General features: G+C 44.2%; 1 protein-coding gene across 1 annotated transcript; it reads left to right on the forward strand.

The window, feature by feature from the left end:
• The first annotated feature begins 1,052 nt into the window (after positions 1–1,052).
• On the forward strand, positions 1,053–9,370 carry LOC121461090 (retinol dehydrogenase 16-like). The gene is made up of 4 exons (XM_041671856.1): positions 1,053–1,380; positions 3,441–3,699; positions 8,264–8,427; positions 8,874–9,370. Exons 1-4 carry the CDS (start codon positions 1,068–1,070, stop codon positions 9,089–9,091), a joined length of 954 nt encoding a protein of 317 aa, XP_041527790.1. The 5' UTR covers positions 1,053–1,067; the 3' UTR covers positions 9,092–9,370.
• Positions 9,371–16,907: the final 7,537 nt, after the last annotated feature.

A 16,907-nucleotide genomic window follows, 5' to 3' on the forward strand; every position in this document is an offset into this window, starting at 1 on the left:
CAAGCGCTATCACCTTGTTTTCCTGTGAGGTCAGCCTTCCTGTTTGTAGTTGCCCCCCCCCCCCCCCCCCCCCCCCCGCTTTTTCCCTGTCAGGTGCTGTAAAGGAAGACACCAGCTCAGCCTGTCCCCTGCAGTTCTAGAGACAAGGAGAGCAACTTGTTTTCTGAAGAGAGATTCTAGCTGAGGACCCAGAGGAGGACACCTGAGCTCAGAGCCCCATTTCCTTGTGAATGTGACCTAAGTCTATGTGATGATCAGCCACAAAACCTAAGTGTGTTCACAAAGCCTGCATTTGTGGAAGTGAACTATGTGATGCAGAGGCCCAAGCTGCACCAGAGACTTGACTGTAGTGGGCATTGGTAAGGAAATGTGATATGGGATTCTTCCCTGCATGCGATGAATATGTTTTATTACCATTGGTTAATAAATAAGCTGTTTTGGCCTATGGCAGGGCAGGATATAAGTAGGTGGGAAAACTCAACTGAAAAGAGGGAGAAAGCAAGCAATGCCATGCCCATGCCATATTGCTGCTAAAAGAGGAAGATGCCAGAACCTTGCCAATAAGCTACAGCCTCGTGGGGATACATAGATTAATAGAAATAGGGTAATTTAAGATGTAAGAGCTAGCTAGGAATATGTCTGAACCATTGGTCAAACAGTATTGTAATCAATACAGTTCTGGTGTGATTATTCAGGTCAGGGTGGCTGGAAATGAAAGGGCAGTCTCCATTTACAGAAATGTGTACGTATTCCCATATGAGTAGCAGATACAAAGATCATAAGAGAAAGGAGGTGTGTTACTGAGTAGTCAGTGGTGGTTTCCTTGGCAGCAAGTTAGGGAATGTCAAAGGTCGTTATATTTCACATGAATAAAGAGGTGAAAGATCAGAGAAGTGAGGCGTGAATAAATGCCAAGACAGGCAGTCAGCAAAGAACAAAGTGTGGACTTCCTGCTAGAAGCCTGCCTTCTTCTGTGTCTCCTGAGTCCTGTGTGCCTACTTTGTCCTCTGTGAATAGAAGCCAGGTTCACTCTGTCCCAGACTGTCTGTGCCTGTCCTTTGAAAGCCATGTGGCTCTACCTGGTGGCTCTAGTGGGCCTGTGGACCCTCCTGCGCTTGATCAGGGAGAGGAAGGTGATGAGCCATCTCCAAGACAAGCATGTCTTCATCACGGGCTGTGACTCGGGCTTTGGGAACCTGCTGGCCAGACAGCTGGACAGGAGAGGCATGAGGGTGCTGGCTGCATGTCTGACGGAGAAGGGAGCCGAGGAGCTGAGGAACAAGACATCAGACAGGCTGGAGACAGTGATCCTTGATGTCACCAAGACAGAGAGTATTGTGGCAGCCACTCAGTGGGTGAAGGAGCGTGTTGGGAACAGAGGTACCATTGAGATCCCTGTCTGTGTCTGCTGGTTTGTTGGCTGCATGAAGGGAATGTCTGCTTTGACCACATAGATTCCCGATGTGTGTGGGGGTGGAATTGAGGGGCTGCAGACTCCGGCCCTCCCCAGCACATCAGCCCTTCCTCTTATTCCTACACCCAGTCCTTCAAGCTCTCTACTCTTGGTCAGCTGGTGCCCTGTGTGATCTCACGTCCTCACTCCCGTCTGTCCTTTTCTGCCACTGTATGGAGGAAGACTGAATTCTTGGCTGCTGAGTGCCACATTAGAGAGAGTGAGAGAGAGGAGGGCTGGTCCCTGGCTCTGTGTGAAGCTGGCTGGTCTTGTGACAGTTGCATCTCCTCTCTCAGTACAGGAACCTGGTCTCCCCTTCCACCTAGGATTCCTTCTGGGAAGCCAAAGTCATTGTCATGATTAAGTGCACACTCACACTGGAGGATGACTTAGGAAAGAAAACCTAGGAAGGGCTCTCTCTCTCTCTCTCTCTCTCTCTCTCTCTCTCTCTCTCTCTCCTTCCCTCCCTCCCTCCCTCCCTGCCTTCAGAGGGGAAAGACTTGTTCCTCTCTGCTTTTGAGCCAAGGAGAGATATGACATATTGAGCAAGTTTTGAAATCAGCAAATGTCGTGTTTATTCTGAGTCAAGCAGTCTCCAACACACCCTGCATAGATACTAACAGTGGAGATGTCTTCAGCTGTAAGCCTTTCTGACTAGTTACTTGAATATCCAGGACCGAAAGACCAGAAGGGATGAGGAAGAGCAGCTTGCAAAGCGCCATATTTTGAAGTTGAGAGTGCAGGCTCAGTGCTGTTGGCGATCAGCAAGCATTATCACCTCCCTTATCCTCTCCCTGGGTTTTGCAAGCATGTGAGGAGAGCTCCTCAATATTGGTGCTGGACCCTGCAAGGCCCAGCTTCATCCGAGCCCTGAACATAACACTGTTTTCCAAAACCTCCCCAATCACATTTGTTTGTTTCTGAAACTCTTTCACCCAGATGTTGGTTTTCTCTTTACTATTTTTCTGTGTTGTATTTTCCTCTGTTCCTCTCTCCCTAAACTTCCTTATCACTGTCTTCCTTTGCCATTTGAAAGACAAAGACAGTATTGTGCAGTGTGTCTTACTATTCTATTTATGAAGAGGGATATCATGACCATGGTAATTATTTTTTCCATGACAGGTTTCTCCATGTAACAGCCCTAGTTATTCTGGAAGTGACTTTATAGACCAGGCTGACCTTGAACTCACAGAGATCCACCTGCCGCTCCTTCCTGAGTGCTGGGATTAAAGCCATACTGTCCTAGCACTGCCCAGTGACGATGGTAACACTTAGGAAGACATTTTTTTATGACTGGCTTAGAGTTTCAAAGGTTTAGTCCATTATCAGAAGGGCAAGAAGCTTAGTGGCACACAGCAATCATGATGCAGGAGAAGGAGCTGAGAATTCTACATCTAAATCAGTTACACATTCATTCATCCAGACAGAAGGAAGAGAGAGACTTGTTTCAGGCTTGGGCTTTAGAAGTCCCATAATTCATCCCAGTGACACACTTCCTCCAACCAGGCCACAGTCACTCCTACAAGGCCACACCTCCTAATTCCTCTCAAGCAGTGCTATTCCACAATGACCAAGCTTTCAAATCTATGGATCTAAGGCTCACATTCTTGTTCAAACTAACACCGCAATTAAAAGAATAAAATATCTTCAAGAATGGGAATAATATGTAAAATATAAACATAGTTTCATGATCTCCAATAAATGCAGGCACACTATGTCTCCAACATCTGTAAAATCAGTGAGTGAGAAATGACTGTTTCTTGCTTCTCAGGCAGAGACCTGGGTCATGGAGACTTAGAGGATAGTATCCATGCTGTGAGCCTACAGCCTCAGGGATGGTTCCCCAGCCCTGATGACACCATGCTGCTCTTCACTGTGTCCTAGTCTCCAGTAAACACATGTCTAAGCTGTCTTATCTTGTGGACTGTGCATTTCATCCATAACTATACCTGTGCTGTGTGACTCTCTCTCTTCCCACTGTCCCCAGGACTCTGGGGCCTGGTCAACAATGCTGGCATCTCCATTCCCTCGGGGCCCAATGAATGGATGAACAAAGAGGATTTTGCAAAGATACTGGATGTGAACCTGTTGGGCGTGATCGAGGTGACTCTGAGCATGCTGCCCTTAGTGAGGAAGGCCAGGGGACGTGTGGTCAACGTCTCCAGCATCATGGGTCGAGTGTCTTTCTCTGGTGGTGGTTACAGCATCTCCAAGTATGGTGTAGAGGCCTTCTCAGACTCCCTCAGGTATTGACAGGGATGTGGGTCCCTGAGGGAAGCTTTGACTGGGATTTTATTCTATCAAGGCCATTGTGAGGCCATCATGGAGATGGCAAACTCTAGTTTGGGGCCCTTTCAACTCATCCTCGCTGAATCAGTCACTGGGAAGCACATTTCTGTGTCCCCATTAGAGGGCAGGACTGAGAGCTGAGTTCAGTTCATCTTGTCCTGTCAGAGGAGGGAGGGCACTGTGGGACATTATTGACATAGAATTGGTCCTGCAAGTCAAGATTACAGACCCCTGAGCTCTATGATGCTGAACATGTTTTTTAGTTGGGCTTTATAAATGAAGACTGCTTGTTCATGTCCCAGTCACCCAGCCCTGAATAATCACACAGAAACTATATTAATTACAACACTGTTTGGCCTATGGCTCTAACATATTCCTGGATAACTCTTATATCTTAAATTAACCCCTTTTTATTAATCTCTGTATCTCCACAAGGCTGTAGACTACTAGTAAGGTTCCAGTATTTGTTTCTTCAGCAGCTACATGACATCTCCTTGACTCTGCCTATTCTCTCTATATATCTCTTCATGCTTACCATTTGGCTTTACTCTGCTTAGCCATTAGCTGAAGCAACCTTATTCATCAATCAATATAAGCAATACATTTACAGAAGGAAATCCCACATCTGTTGTAGTGAAGAGGGCAGCAAGCTGCATCCCACCTGGCTCCCAGCTGCCCAGTAGTTTACACCCAAAATAATTACATGGAAACTGTATTCATTTAAACACTACCTCACCCCTTATATCTAGCCTCTTCTTGGCTAATTCTTACATATTCATTTAACCCATCTCCATTAATGTGCATCGCCACTTGACTGTGACTTACCGGCATGAGTCTAACCAGCGTCCGTCTTGGAGAGGAGAGCCATGGCATCTGCCACACTGCCTTCTTCCTCCCAGAATTCTGTTCTGTCTACCACGCCCATCTAAGGGCTGCCCTATCAAAACCCAAAGCAGTTTTCTTTATTCAACCAATGAAAGCAACACATAGAAAGAAGACCCTCCTACACAACACATCATCTCCTATTTTCTGTCTAATTAAAAAGGAAGGTTTTAACTTTAACATAGTAAAATTACATATAACAAAACAGTCATCAAGCAGAATTATAGTTACAATACTTAACCTATTTACATTTAGCAAATTAAGAAAAATACTACATCATCAATCCGATATTTGTGATTAAAAATTTTATATCTATTTTATCTTTTATCATAATGAAGGAAAACAATAATTATAACTCTCTATTCTTCCACTCAGTCGAAGACCCCAGAAGGATATATATATATATATATATATATATATATATATATATATATATTACCTAAGGAAACAGGAAGTGTATTGTAAGCAACTTTCAAAGTTTGATAGGTGACAGAAATATCTTGCTGCCTGGACTGTCACCCAAAGCTCTTCTATAGCATTGGGCATCAATCTTTAGTCTACAGGCCCATAATATGTGGCAGACTTTCCAGTCAGTCAGGAAATTTGAAATACTGTTTTGCTTCTATTGGCAGTTGGTCAGTTACTTTATTCTGTGTCCTAAAAATGTCTGGCAGACTCTTTCATGAAACAGGAATCCTGAAGGACTGTCTCACTTTCTATAGGCAACTTCAGCAGTCATTTTTCTGTGGGTCCAATTCACATAGCATACCATCAAGCAGTCCAGGCAAGAGCACTTTCTTGCCCAAATGGCTAGCTTTGTCACATTGAAGGCAAATTCCATAACTAGCTTCTTCAATGTCCATCAACCTCTCTGAAGTAATTAGTTCTGCCAGAATCAGACATGTCTCATTGTTGAGAAAAGTCTAAGTTCTTAAAACATTTTAAATGCTATTTTCTGTTTGTCTTTGAAGTGTTGAAGATTATCTATCTACCTGAAATATATCTCTGTATATCTAGAAAACCTAATATGACTACAAGTTTGACTATTACAGATGACTATAATTTTTAATTATACATTAATGACCATAATTTTTAATTATACATTACATTTTTAAATGAGCTGCATAAACATAATACCTTAAACAAGAGTAGAAATGTACATATAACAAAATCGACCTTAAATTTATAGCAATAAACCAAGATCCATACCAATGCAAAGTATTCATATCTATATCTTATATCTATCCTTGTTTTTGTTGGTAAGATATTTGCTGTGACCATTAAACTTTTATAATCAACACCCTTTAAATGATAACCAACATTTATAAACCATAATTTTGGAAATTTGAGCATTATTTTCTCCAAACTGCTTCCTGCTCTTTGATGGGTGAAGTATTTTTAGGGTTCACAGAGACCTTTCAGGGGGTCTTGTTCCATCAAACCACATTAGCCTGGAAAGAATCTATAGGTTCTAATCCTCTGTGGAAACAAATGCAGAACCTCTTTTTCAAAGTAACATATCTTGAGATCCAAATTTTGAAGTCAAGATACCTTTATGTTGGTTTAACTTAGCATCCCCCAGAATCAATTGTCTCCCTGCGGTCTAACAATTCAAAGAACACAATAATATACATAATCCAGGCTCTCTGTGTATATTCCATCTTTACCTGACTTATTTTTCTTCACTCCTTTAATCTATAACTGTCTGTACTCTTTTACTTTCACTGTTTCTTTAAGGATTTGTCTTATTTTTAAAACCATTTATTTCCTTTTATAACTGTCTATACTCTTTTTTTTCTCTCTCAGAAGCCTATGTACATTTTTTTAGAATACACTATGATGCATTTGGAGGTTTATTTCTATTAGAATTTGTCTTTATTGAGTATCTGTAAACATTTTCTGAGCAGGAGTGCCCCCTTTTAACAAAAACAATGTTAAGTGGACATGATTTGCCTTTTGTCTCTGCCCAGTCCAAAATGGCAGAGGTGTGTTCACCACCAGTTCTGTGAGTAATGTTTAACCCCCACCTCCAGGGAAACAGAGGGTCTGTGTCATCATGAAGCAACTTGTAGCACTCTACTCACAAACACCATTTAAATGCTCTATTACAAGACCTTCTGGAAAAAAAAAAAAAAAAACAGAGCCATTTAAGTGGCCAGCATGAGCCAGAAAGTCAGCTCTTAAAGGAGCCACACAGTTTTTGAGGCTATTGTTAAGTTAGGAAGCCTTCTCTTAAAGAAACCACATCTCTGTTTGCCTCTAGCAAACACAGCCCACCTGAGAAAATACTGCTACTAAGAATCTGTGCTTAAGGCTGTTCTTTTGTGTCTAGAATTTCTTCCTAACCTCTCTCAGGTTTATGTGGTGTCATTATGGGATTGGAGACTGCTCATTCATTTCCCAATTGCCCTGACATGACTAATCACACAGAAACTATATTAATTAAAACACTGTTAGATCGATAGCTTAGATGTATTCCCAGATAGCTCTTACATTTTAAATTAGCTAGTTTCTATTAATCCGTGCATTGTCACGAGATTATGAACCACTGGTAATTTCCAGTGGCATCTTTCTCCTTCAGCAGCTACATGGCATCTCCTTGACTCCATCTATTCTCTCTCTCTCTCTCTCTCTCTCTATATATATATATATATATATATATATATTCAGATTTCCCTCCTGTCATTGACAGAAAAAGCTTTATTCATCAACTAATAAAAGCAACACATATACAGAACGACATCCCACATGACGGCTGTACATTTCATTGTATCTACAGACAGGTATCAGGCCCCTGTAGAATCCACAATCAACACATTCCAGAGACCAGAAATGTTTTGAACCTGACCTGACCTGAAGACTATGGCAACTAACAGAGGAGACACAAATGATGTGGTTCCTTCCCTAGGAGTGGCCATGGCCCAGCCAGCTGTGTTGGCCATGGTTGTCATCTCTTTGTCGTCAGGGTCCCCTAGCAGGACTGGGCAGCAGCAGAGTGAAGGTTGAACATGGAAACCTGGAACCTGATTGTAGGTGGATTCTCCTTGGGGAAAGGACAGGCGAGATATGGAGGAGGATGGTCACCAGGTGGGCTGAGGTAGACCTGAGGAGAGCCGTAGGGTGCTAGACAATTATGTACAGCACATCAAAGGTATGGCAAGAGGGGAGCCATTCGGGGTAGGTCCATGGCTGCAGGGAACATGGAGGCTGTGGATGGGAGGAAGTGGCAGGCAGGGGCTTGCTCTCTGAAGACCCCTGCGGGAAGCAAGGAGGAGATGTCTTGGGAGCGTCCTGGGACCGATGAGGGCAGACTGAGACTTAGGGGTGAGATGGAGGTGACCTGGGCAAGGATGGTGATCTTTTCGTCAACCCTACACGGAGAGAGCTCACACATGCTGTCATAGAACAGAGTGCCTGGTTTTAGGCAGGTGAGCTTCATGCTCCAAGTACTTAGGGTGACATTTAAAGTGCAGAGGCATTGCCCTCACCATGAGTTTCATCCCCATCTGCTACACAACGCCTGTCTGAAGCTTGTGGCCTCTCCTCACCACAGGCTCACGTTGTCATGTGACTGTACTCTGATTCTGAGTGACTTCACAGAAAGTCCTCTGAAGTCCTTAATGTCTGTCTGTCTTGCAGGAGGGAGCTGTCCTATTTTGGCGTGAAGGTGGCTATTGTAGAGCCTGGCTTCTTCCGAACTGGTGTTTCCAATAGTGACCGGCATTTGTGTAGTGCTAAGATGCTGTGGGACCGGGCCAGCTCAGAAGTCAAAGAGATCTATGGCCAGAAGTTTCTAGCATCCTGTATGTGATCCGTGAGGGCCCAAGTCTAACTAGTCTAAATCCCTAGGCTCCTATTCATTTTACCAGAAGTAACCACAGGACCTTTCTCTTCAAAAGAAGGGCATTTAGACCCATGGGGTAGGTGGGTACCTTCCATGAAAGCATTCTTGACCTTCAGAGTGTGGGGCTCTGTTCCATCTGAACCTCTCATCCTCTTCAGCTGAGAGTGAAGTCACCAACAGGAGCAGGGTTAGACAGCACTTTCCATGAACTGAGACCCAGGTGGAGCATGTGCATGGTTGCTCCTTGAAGCCGGGCTGTGTCCTCCTGATGATGTGGGACAGGCTAGGCTTGGGCATGGCTTCTGACATGGGAGGCTTGGGCTCTAGTGAGGCTTTCCTCCATGTTGGTCGAGAGTATGAGTGGTAGAGGTAATCACCCCCTAAATACTTTCTCCTTCTGCACAGATATGACAGGGCTAAAGTCACTGGACCAAAAGTGCAAAGAGGACCTCTCCTTGGTGACGGACTGCATGGAGCATGCGCTGACTTCCCGTCACCCCCGGACCCGATATTCAGCTGGTTGGGATGCCAAGCTCTTCTTCATCCCTGTGAGCTACCTGCCAACCTTTCTTGCCGATGCCATCTTCTACAGGGCCTCTCTGAAGCCTGACAAAGCTCTGTGAAGCCTGCTTCTGATTCTATAGTTGGGGGGTATAAGAGTGCAGTGTGAGGGAGAGAATCCTCAGGAGAAGGCAGATGCTGGGCTCAGGACAAACTTGTCATTGGGAGGGACATCCACAGGTGCCTGACTTGTCTTCTTTCAGTGTGACCATGGAGAACATCGAGCCACAGGAGAAACTGCTATGTCTATGCAATGATTCCAATTTTGGTAAAAACACAAAGTGATCGTTCTTGTATCATTATCATCCATTTTACTCAGTTTAATTTTAAAAAATTTCTTGCATGTCTGCATGTGTGTCTCTATTGCATGTGAGTAGGAATACCCATAGATTCCAGATGATAGATTTCCCTGGGCCTGCATTAACAGGCTCTTGTGAATTACCTAACTGTAGAGCTGGGAACACAGTTTTGGTCCTTTAGTCTAACACCTGTCCCTATGGCTAAACTCCTTATTTACATCTCTAGTTAACTTTCTATTTTGAGACAGGATCTCACTATGTCCCCCAGGTACATCATGACCTTCTCAATCTCTAGCCTTGCTTTAGCACATCTCTTAGGTCTGACACCCACAGGACCTTTGAGGGGCAGCGAGGGAATGAAGAAAGGACAGACACACAGACACATGGACAGAAAAGCTGGCATCAGTGGCTCGTGTGTGCTCTGATGGAGCCTCAGCTGCTCCACTGTGAGCGGCAGCCTCGGCTTGTTTATTATAACAGCGAAGGGGAAGAGGCTGTCTGGGCTCTGTAGGAGGTCTGAAGGCAGCTGTCTCGGGCTAGAACCTCCAGGGAGCAGCAGTTGCTTGGTTTTGCTCACATTTAACCAGTACTGGAGAGTGCATGCCACCATGCATCGATTATATTATATTATATCATATCATATTATATTCAACCAATACATTTAAATACTATTACTCATGATAATAGTCTAGCATGTAATACTTCAAGCAATTCCTCATCAGACTCACAATGAGTGTTGGTTCCAGAATCAGAGCAGTGAAGAGACAGGACGACCAGGATGTGAATGAGCTCAGAGACTCCAAATGATCCTGTGTGGTTCATTCAGACAAGCCCAGGTTCTCCCTGTAGGAAGAGCAAGACCAGAGCATGGTGGGTCACTCCTGCAATGTTAGCATTCTGCAAAGCTGAGCCAGGAGGATCGCTGTGAGTGGAAGTCAAGTGGGACTATGAAGTCTGCTTGATTTACAGCTCCCTCTACATACGTGTGAACATAAATGTGTATATTCACAAACACCTTCACACACAAATCACATTTTAGAAAAAAACAATAGCATTTCTCAGCTTACAGACTATAGATTGTAAGGAAGCTAATCAGGGATCTCTTCTAAAACGCCATCCATAGTAGAAAATAAAAGTTTTTTTAAATTTCTGAATAATAATATTATCCACTATTGGCACAGAATTTTACAACATGTAAATAGCAAATTATCCATCTATCTTTCTATCTATCTAACTATTATATATATATATATATTTGTCTTTACACTTTAATATATATGTAAAGTGTAAAGACATCCAATCATTTACTTCAGATAAATCCTTGGGAGATGGTCCTAGATGTCCTATGCTCTTATTAAGCAGGCAGGTATGGATAGCTGGTTTGAAGGGTGATTTTTTAATGTAATGACAGGGTTTGGCCAGCAGGTGCCGGAGGTGTAACGCCAAAGCAGGTCCTGGGCTACTGTACCTCTGCTCTGGCTTTGGGTTCCCAAGTCGAGCCACCTGTAAATTCTAAGCAGGACTGGAAGCAACTACACGGAACAGATTTTGGTTAGAGGGAAAAGAAAAGGAGCAGCCTGCAAGTGCAGGAGGTGCCGAGGGGCCGCCAGTCGGTGGTAGGCAGGCAGAACGTAGCAGCCACTCTGCTCAGAGCTGTGGGGGCAGCCATGGGCTGTGAGCACGTGGAAAGGAACGCAAAGCTGCAGTCCAATCTGCAGCAGGCAGCATTCCAAATTAGGAGCTCCAGCTACTGAAGGGCATTCAGCTGCTTGCAGCTAGCTGCTGGCCTTTGTGGGCTCCTTTGCTTAAATAGAGCAGAGCAGAATGGTTGGAGTCGTGCCAGAATGCAAAGCACGCGTGCTTGGCTGAGGAGCGGCTGTCCATACTGGCCAGGCGTGCCAGGAGCCGCGGAATGGCCAAGATGGGAGCAGGAACTAAGCAGCTCATGGGTGCCTACAGGCTAAGGCTCTGGGTCCCCCTCACAGGCAGCGGAACACAGGAGGGGGCAGCTGAATTTCAAGGGAATCCTGCCTCTCGGGATTCTAGCAGGGTGTCTTGGCAAGGCGTGGGAAGCTGATGCCATGCAGGTTAGCAGGAGGCCATGGGGTTCAGTTGGAAACTAAATGTAGGACAATCCACAAGTGCTGACTGAGGTTTCTTTCCCGCCCGGTCCCCACAGCTGTTAAGTCCCAAGCAAATCACACAAAGTTCTACATTAGTTATAAACTGATTGGCCCATTAGCTCAGGCTTCTTATTAACTCTTATAACTTATATTAGTCCACTATTCTTATCTGTGTTAGCCACATGGCTCAGTACCTTTTTCAGTGAGGCAGTCACATCTTGCTTCTTCTGTGTCTGGGCCAGGACTGTGGAGGAATGGGCTTTTCTCTTCCCAGCACTCTCCTGTTCTCATTGTCCCACCTCTACTTCCTGTCTGTTTGTCCCGCCTATACTTCCTGCTTAGCTACTGGCCAATTAGCATTTATTTAAAACATAGTTGTAAGAATACAGAGCATTGTCCCACACCATACAAGAGCCCCTTGAAAGGGATATCAAGAATTTATTAGAATACACTCACAGATACACAACTAGGTAAATAGCTGCCAAGATCTTAGATTATGTCTGGGCATGAATGGAACCAGCAGTCTGAGCTCCAACCACCACTGAGGGAGGGAGAGAGGGAGAAAGGAAGCAGGAAAAAAAGAGAAAGTTCAGCTGCCCCCCTCTTTCCTTTAAAGAGGTCACTTCGGTAGAAAAGATTCACCACCTCTAACCTCTATCTGGTCAAGTCACACACAGAGTAACACCCACTAGAGTACCCTGGTGTGGAACAGTCGCTGTGAATGTGAATTACTATCAATGGCTAACGAAGAGCTGCCTGGCATAGTCACAGTGAGCTGGCCCGTCTCATGCATTCCAAGGCAAGAAAAAGACCCACAGACAAGCTCACAGGCAATCTGAGGGAGGCCATCCCTCAAGTGAGATTCCCTGTCTCCAGGTGACTCTTCACTGTGTCACATGGACAAAAGCAAACCAGCACACAGGGGCAGGGCAGAAGCGGGAACAGAGCTAGAACCAAGGCAGTCACCCACTTGAAGGAAGGGTGGCCCAGCTCCAGGTCACAATTCACTCTCTGCTGACAGCCACGGCTTAGCCTTAGGGTAGAGCTGTAATGTACCCACCATTTTCTGCTTTATCATTGGCTTCTGTCCTTCCTTGAGCTTTGTGTAAAGGCTTCCTACTCTTAGGGCATGACTGGTGCTTTAGAGAATGGATAAATGAAAGCCTTTGGAAGCTCTCAGAGCCATGAAACTGGCTTTTCTCCTCATCTCTATTCCTTCTGCTCTCTGTCCTTACCCAGACTTTGTGTGACATGAGACCCTCTACTTTACTGTACAGTCCTCCATGCTAAGTCTAGCAGATCCTGATTGGAACACCGATGTGGGACTCTTAGGGGAAACTGCTCAGTCAGTCCACATGTGATGTGAGACTCCCCTCTGGATGCTGTTGTAACATGAGGGGCTGCTCATTGGGGTTTCTGTCCTGCCCAGTTCCCACAGCGGATAACCCCAAAGAAATTACACAGAGGTCTATATTAATGATAAACAGATTGGCCCATCATCTCAAGCTTCCTTATTAACTCTTATAACTTATATTAACCCATTATTCTTATCTATGTTAGCCACACGGCTCAGTACCTTTTTCAGCGGGGCATCCTGCTTCTTTGGTGTCTGGAGAGAACTGCAGAAAGAGCTTCCCTCTTCCCAGAATTCTCCTGTTCTCATTTTCCCGCCTCCATTCCTGTGTGGTTGTCCCACCTATACTTCCTGCCTGGCTACTAGCCAATCAGCATTTATAAAAAAAAAAAATTAATAGAGTACAGAATTGTCCTGTATCATTTCCCCCTTTTTTTAAAAAAAAAAATTATTTTTTTCCATTCAAAAATTTGCATTTCCTCCCCTCTTCCCATTCCACTCCTGCTTCCCCACTCCCCCTCCTCCCTGCTGCTCTCTCCTTAAGAGAGGGCAGGGAACCCTGCCCTGTGGGAAGTCCAAGGCCCTCCCCCCTCCATCCAGGCCTAGGAAGCTTTGCATCCAAATAGACTAGGGTCCCTAAAAGCCAGTACATGCAGTAGAAACAAGCCCCAGTGCCTTTATCAATGGCTTCTCAGTCAGCCCCCATTGTCAGCCACATTCAGAGAGTCTGGTTTGATCACATTTTCATTCAGTCCTGGTCCAGCTGGATTTGATGAGCTCCCATTAGAACAGGCACACTGTCTCAGTGGTTGGACCAACCCCTTGCAATCCTGACTTCCTTGCTCATCTTCTCCATCCTTCTGCTCTTCAACTGGACTTGGGAGCTCAGTCCGTTGCTCTGATGAGGGTCTCTGTCTCCATCTGTCACGGACAAAGATTCTATGGTGATATTTGAGATAATCATCAGTGTGATAGCGGGGCAAGGCCAGTTCAGGCACCCTCTGCTCTGCTGCCCAAGGCCCTAGCTGGGGACATCCCCATGAACACCGGGGATCCCCTCTAGAGCCAAGTCTCTTGCCAACCCTAAAATGGCTCCCTTAATGTAGATATTTTCTGCCCTGCTCCTATATCTGCCATTCTTCCATCTCCACACTCCCACTCCCTCAAGCTTTCTCCAGTCTTTCCTTTCTCTCTTCTCTCTCCCCCTCTCCTCTTCCCCCACCCCACCCCCACCCCTACCCCCACCCCCATGCTCCCAACTTTTGCCTGGCAATCTTGTTTGCTTCCAATTTCCAGGAGGATCTATATATGTTTTTCTTTGGGTTCACATTGTTATTTGGCTTCTCTAGGCTTAATGTCCTTTGTTTATGGCTAGAGTCCACTAATGAATGAGTACATACCATATTCATATTTTGGGTCTGGGTTAACTCACTCAGGATAGTGTTTTCTATTTCCATCCATTTGCATGCAAAATTCAAAATGTCATTATTTTTTACCTCTGAGAAGTACTCTAATGTGTATATATTCCACACTTTCTTTATCCATTCTAACATTGAGGGGCATAGCAGCTATTTTGTAATAGCCAGAACCTGGAAACAACCTAGATTCCTCTCTCCTTTTTTTAAACAAAGAAAAATATCTATAGTTCATTATTTGGGAATGTGAGCGTAGTATCCCAGGCTACTTCCCGCTGGTTGGGGGCACTGATAATCTTATGGGGACCTAAAAAATTTTTGAATTTTAATCAAATCCTGACTAGAGTATTCTGTGAGTCTTGATCATCTCAGGCAGCAGTCTTGAATCTGTTCTGGATATAGAACTCAGACATCCAGGCCATCTGTTCCTACTGGAGATTTATCAGTTGGTCTTCCTTGATCCAACCTGATTTTTCTTAGCTCAGAAGGAATCCACAGCCTCTCATTTCCTGTGGAAACAAAAGCAAAATCTCTTTTCCAAAGTAACATAACTTTCGCCTTCAATTTTGAAATTAAGGTATTTTCAAAATACCTATCTTGGATTAATTCAGCAGCATTTTAAAGCAAATATCTTTTAGCAGCTGTTTCTCCTTCCTCAGCATTCAAACAATTCAAAGAGAGCATAATAACATACAGTGTCCAGATTCTCTGTGTATTTTTCATCTTTATGTGGCTTTACTTTAACCTCTATTTCTTTTATTTTTATGTTTACTTTTTGAGACATGTTCTCTGTATATCTTTGGCTGTCCTGGAACTCCCTCTGTAGACCAGGCTGTCTTTTAACTCAAAGAGATCCACCTGCCTCTGCTTCCCAAGTGCCAGCAATTAAAGTTGTATGCTACCACACCTTGAACTCACAGAGATCTGTCTGCCTCTGCCTCCCAGGCATTGGGATTAAAGGTGTGTGCCACCACACCTTGAACTCACAGAGGTCTGGCTGCCTCTGTCTCCCAAGTGTTGGGATTAAAAGTGTATGCCACCAAACCCAACTACTCTCTTTTTTTCCTTTTTTATTTTAAGGACTTTAACCTTTAGCCTGCATATATTTTTAACACACTATAAACCATTTAGAGGTTTTTTTGTCTTTAAATCTCTTTTTACTGTATATCTCTCTCTTTTTCTGACCACATGAGTCTTTAATTTGCTAAGCAATGTGGAGGGGAATTAAAGCAATGGCTTTGATGGCTGGATCCAGCCCATTCCTTAGCTTTCTGAAATTCCAGGTTCATGGTGGGGGTACTGGCTGGAGCCATGTTTATTGCCACAACTCTATGGCATTTCATAGTTCCTGACACCACCAGAAGGCATGCAGTCAGCTTTTTAGCAACACCAATTAAGTGTTTCGTGGCAGGACCTCTTAAAAGAGCTGCAAAGCTGCTAAAGCTTATTCAGGAAGCCTCTCTTAAATGAGATGCATTTGCCTCTAGCAAACAGAACAGACCTGAGAAACTGCTACTACCAACAAGCCATGCTTTACTCTATTCTTCTCTGTCTAGAATTACTTCCCAAGATCACTGAGGCTTTATGTGGATGCAGTTATCCACGTGGGCACCATTCTGTAACATGAGGGCCTGCTTCTTGGGGTTTCTGTTCTGCCAGTTCCCACAGCTGGTAAGCCCCAAAGAAATTACACAGAGGTCTATATTAATGATAAACTGATTGGCTCATTTGCTCAGGCTTCTTATTAACTTATAACTTATATTAACCCAGGGCTGGAGAGATGGCTCAGAGGTTAAGAGCATTGCCTGCTCTTCCAAAGGTCCTGAGTTCAATTCCCAGCAACCACATGGTGGCTCACAACCATCTGTAATGAGGTCTGGTGCCCTCTTCTTGCCTGCAGGCATATACACAGACAGAATATTGTATACATAATAAATAAATATTTTTTAAAAAACTTATATTAACCCATTATTCTTATCTATATTAGCCACATGGCTCAGTACCTTTTTCAGTGGGGTAGGTCACATCCTGCTTTTTTGGTGTCTGGACAGGACTGGAGGAAAAGCTTCCCTATTCCCAGATTCTCCTGATCTCTTTGCCCTGCCTGTACTTCCTGTCTGGTTGTCCTGTCTATCCTTCCTACCTGGCTACTGGCCAATCAGCATTTATTTAAAACATAATTAACAGAAAACAGAATAGTCCTGTACCATGTTGTGATTATCATTAATGAATAAAGAAGCTGCTTTGGACCCATAGTAGGGCAGAACAGAGGTAGGCAGGGAAAACTAAACTGAATGCTGGGAGAAAGGAGGCAAAGTCAAGGAGATGCCATGTAGCCCTGCCAGAGACAGAATCTGGAACTTTAGTTGGTAAGTCACAGCCATGCGGTGATACACAGATTAATTGAAATGGGTTAAATTAGTATGTAAGAGCTAGTCAATAAGAAGCTAGAGCTAATGGGTCAAGCAGTGATTTAATTAATACAGTTTCTATGTGATTATTTTGGGTCTGAGCTGCTGGGCAGCCAGGAAACAAACAAGTGGCCTTCCTCCAACAAATTACAGATATGCAATAAAGACAAATACAGATGGAAAAGTATGGGTCACAGTGTTGGATTAATGTACATAGGCTTGGGATAGAGAAGAAAATGAATAATACAGACAGTTATAAAAGGAAGTAAATGTTTT

The sequence above is a fragment of the Microtus oregoni genome, unplaced genomic scaffold (genome assembly GCF_018167655.1).
Source record: "Microtus oregoni isolate MIOR12 unplaced genomic scaffold, Mior012 000001F_ref0000356, whole genome shotgun sequence".
Taxonomy (NCBI): domain Eukaryota; kingdom Metazoa; phylum Chordata; class Mammalia; order Rodentia; family Cricetidae; genus Microtus; species Microtus oregoni.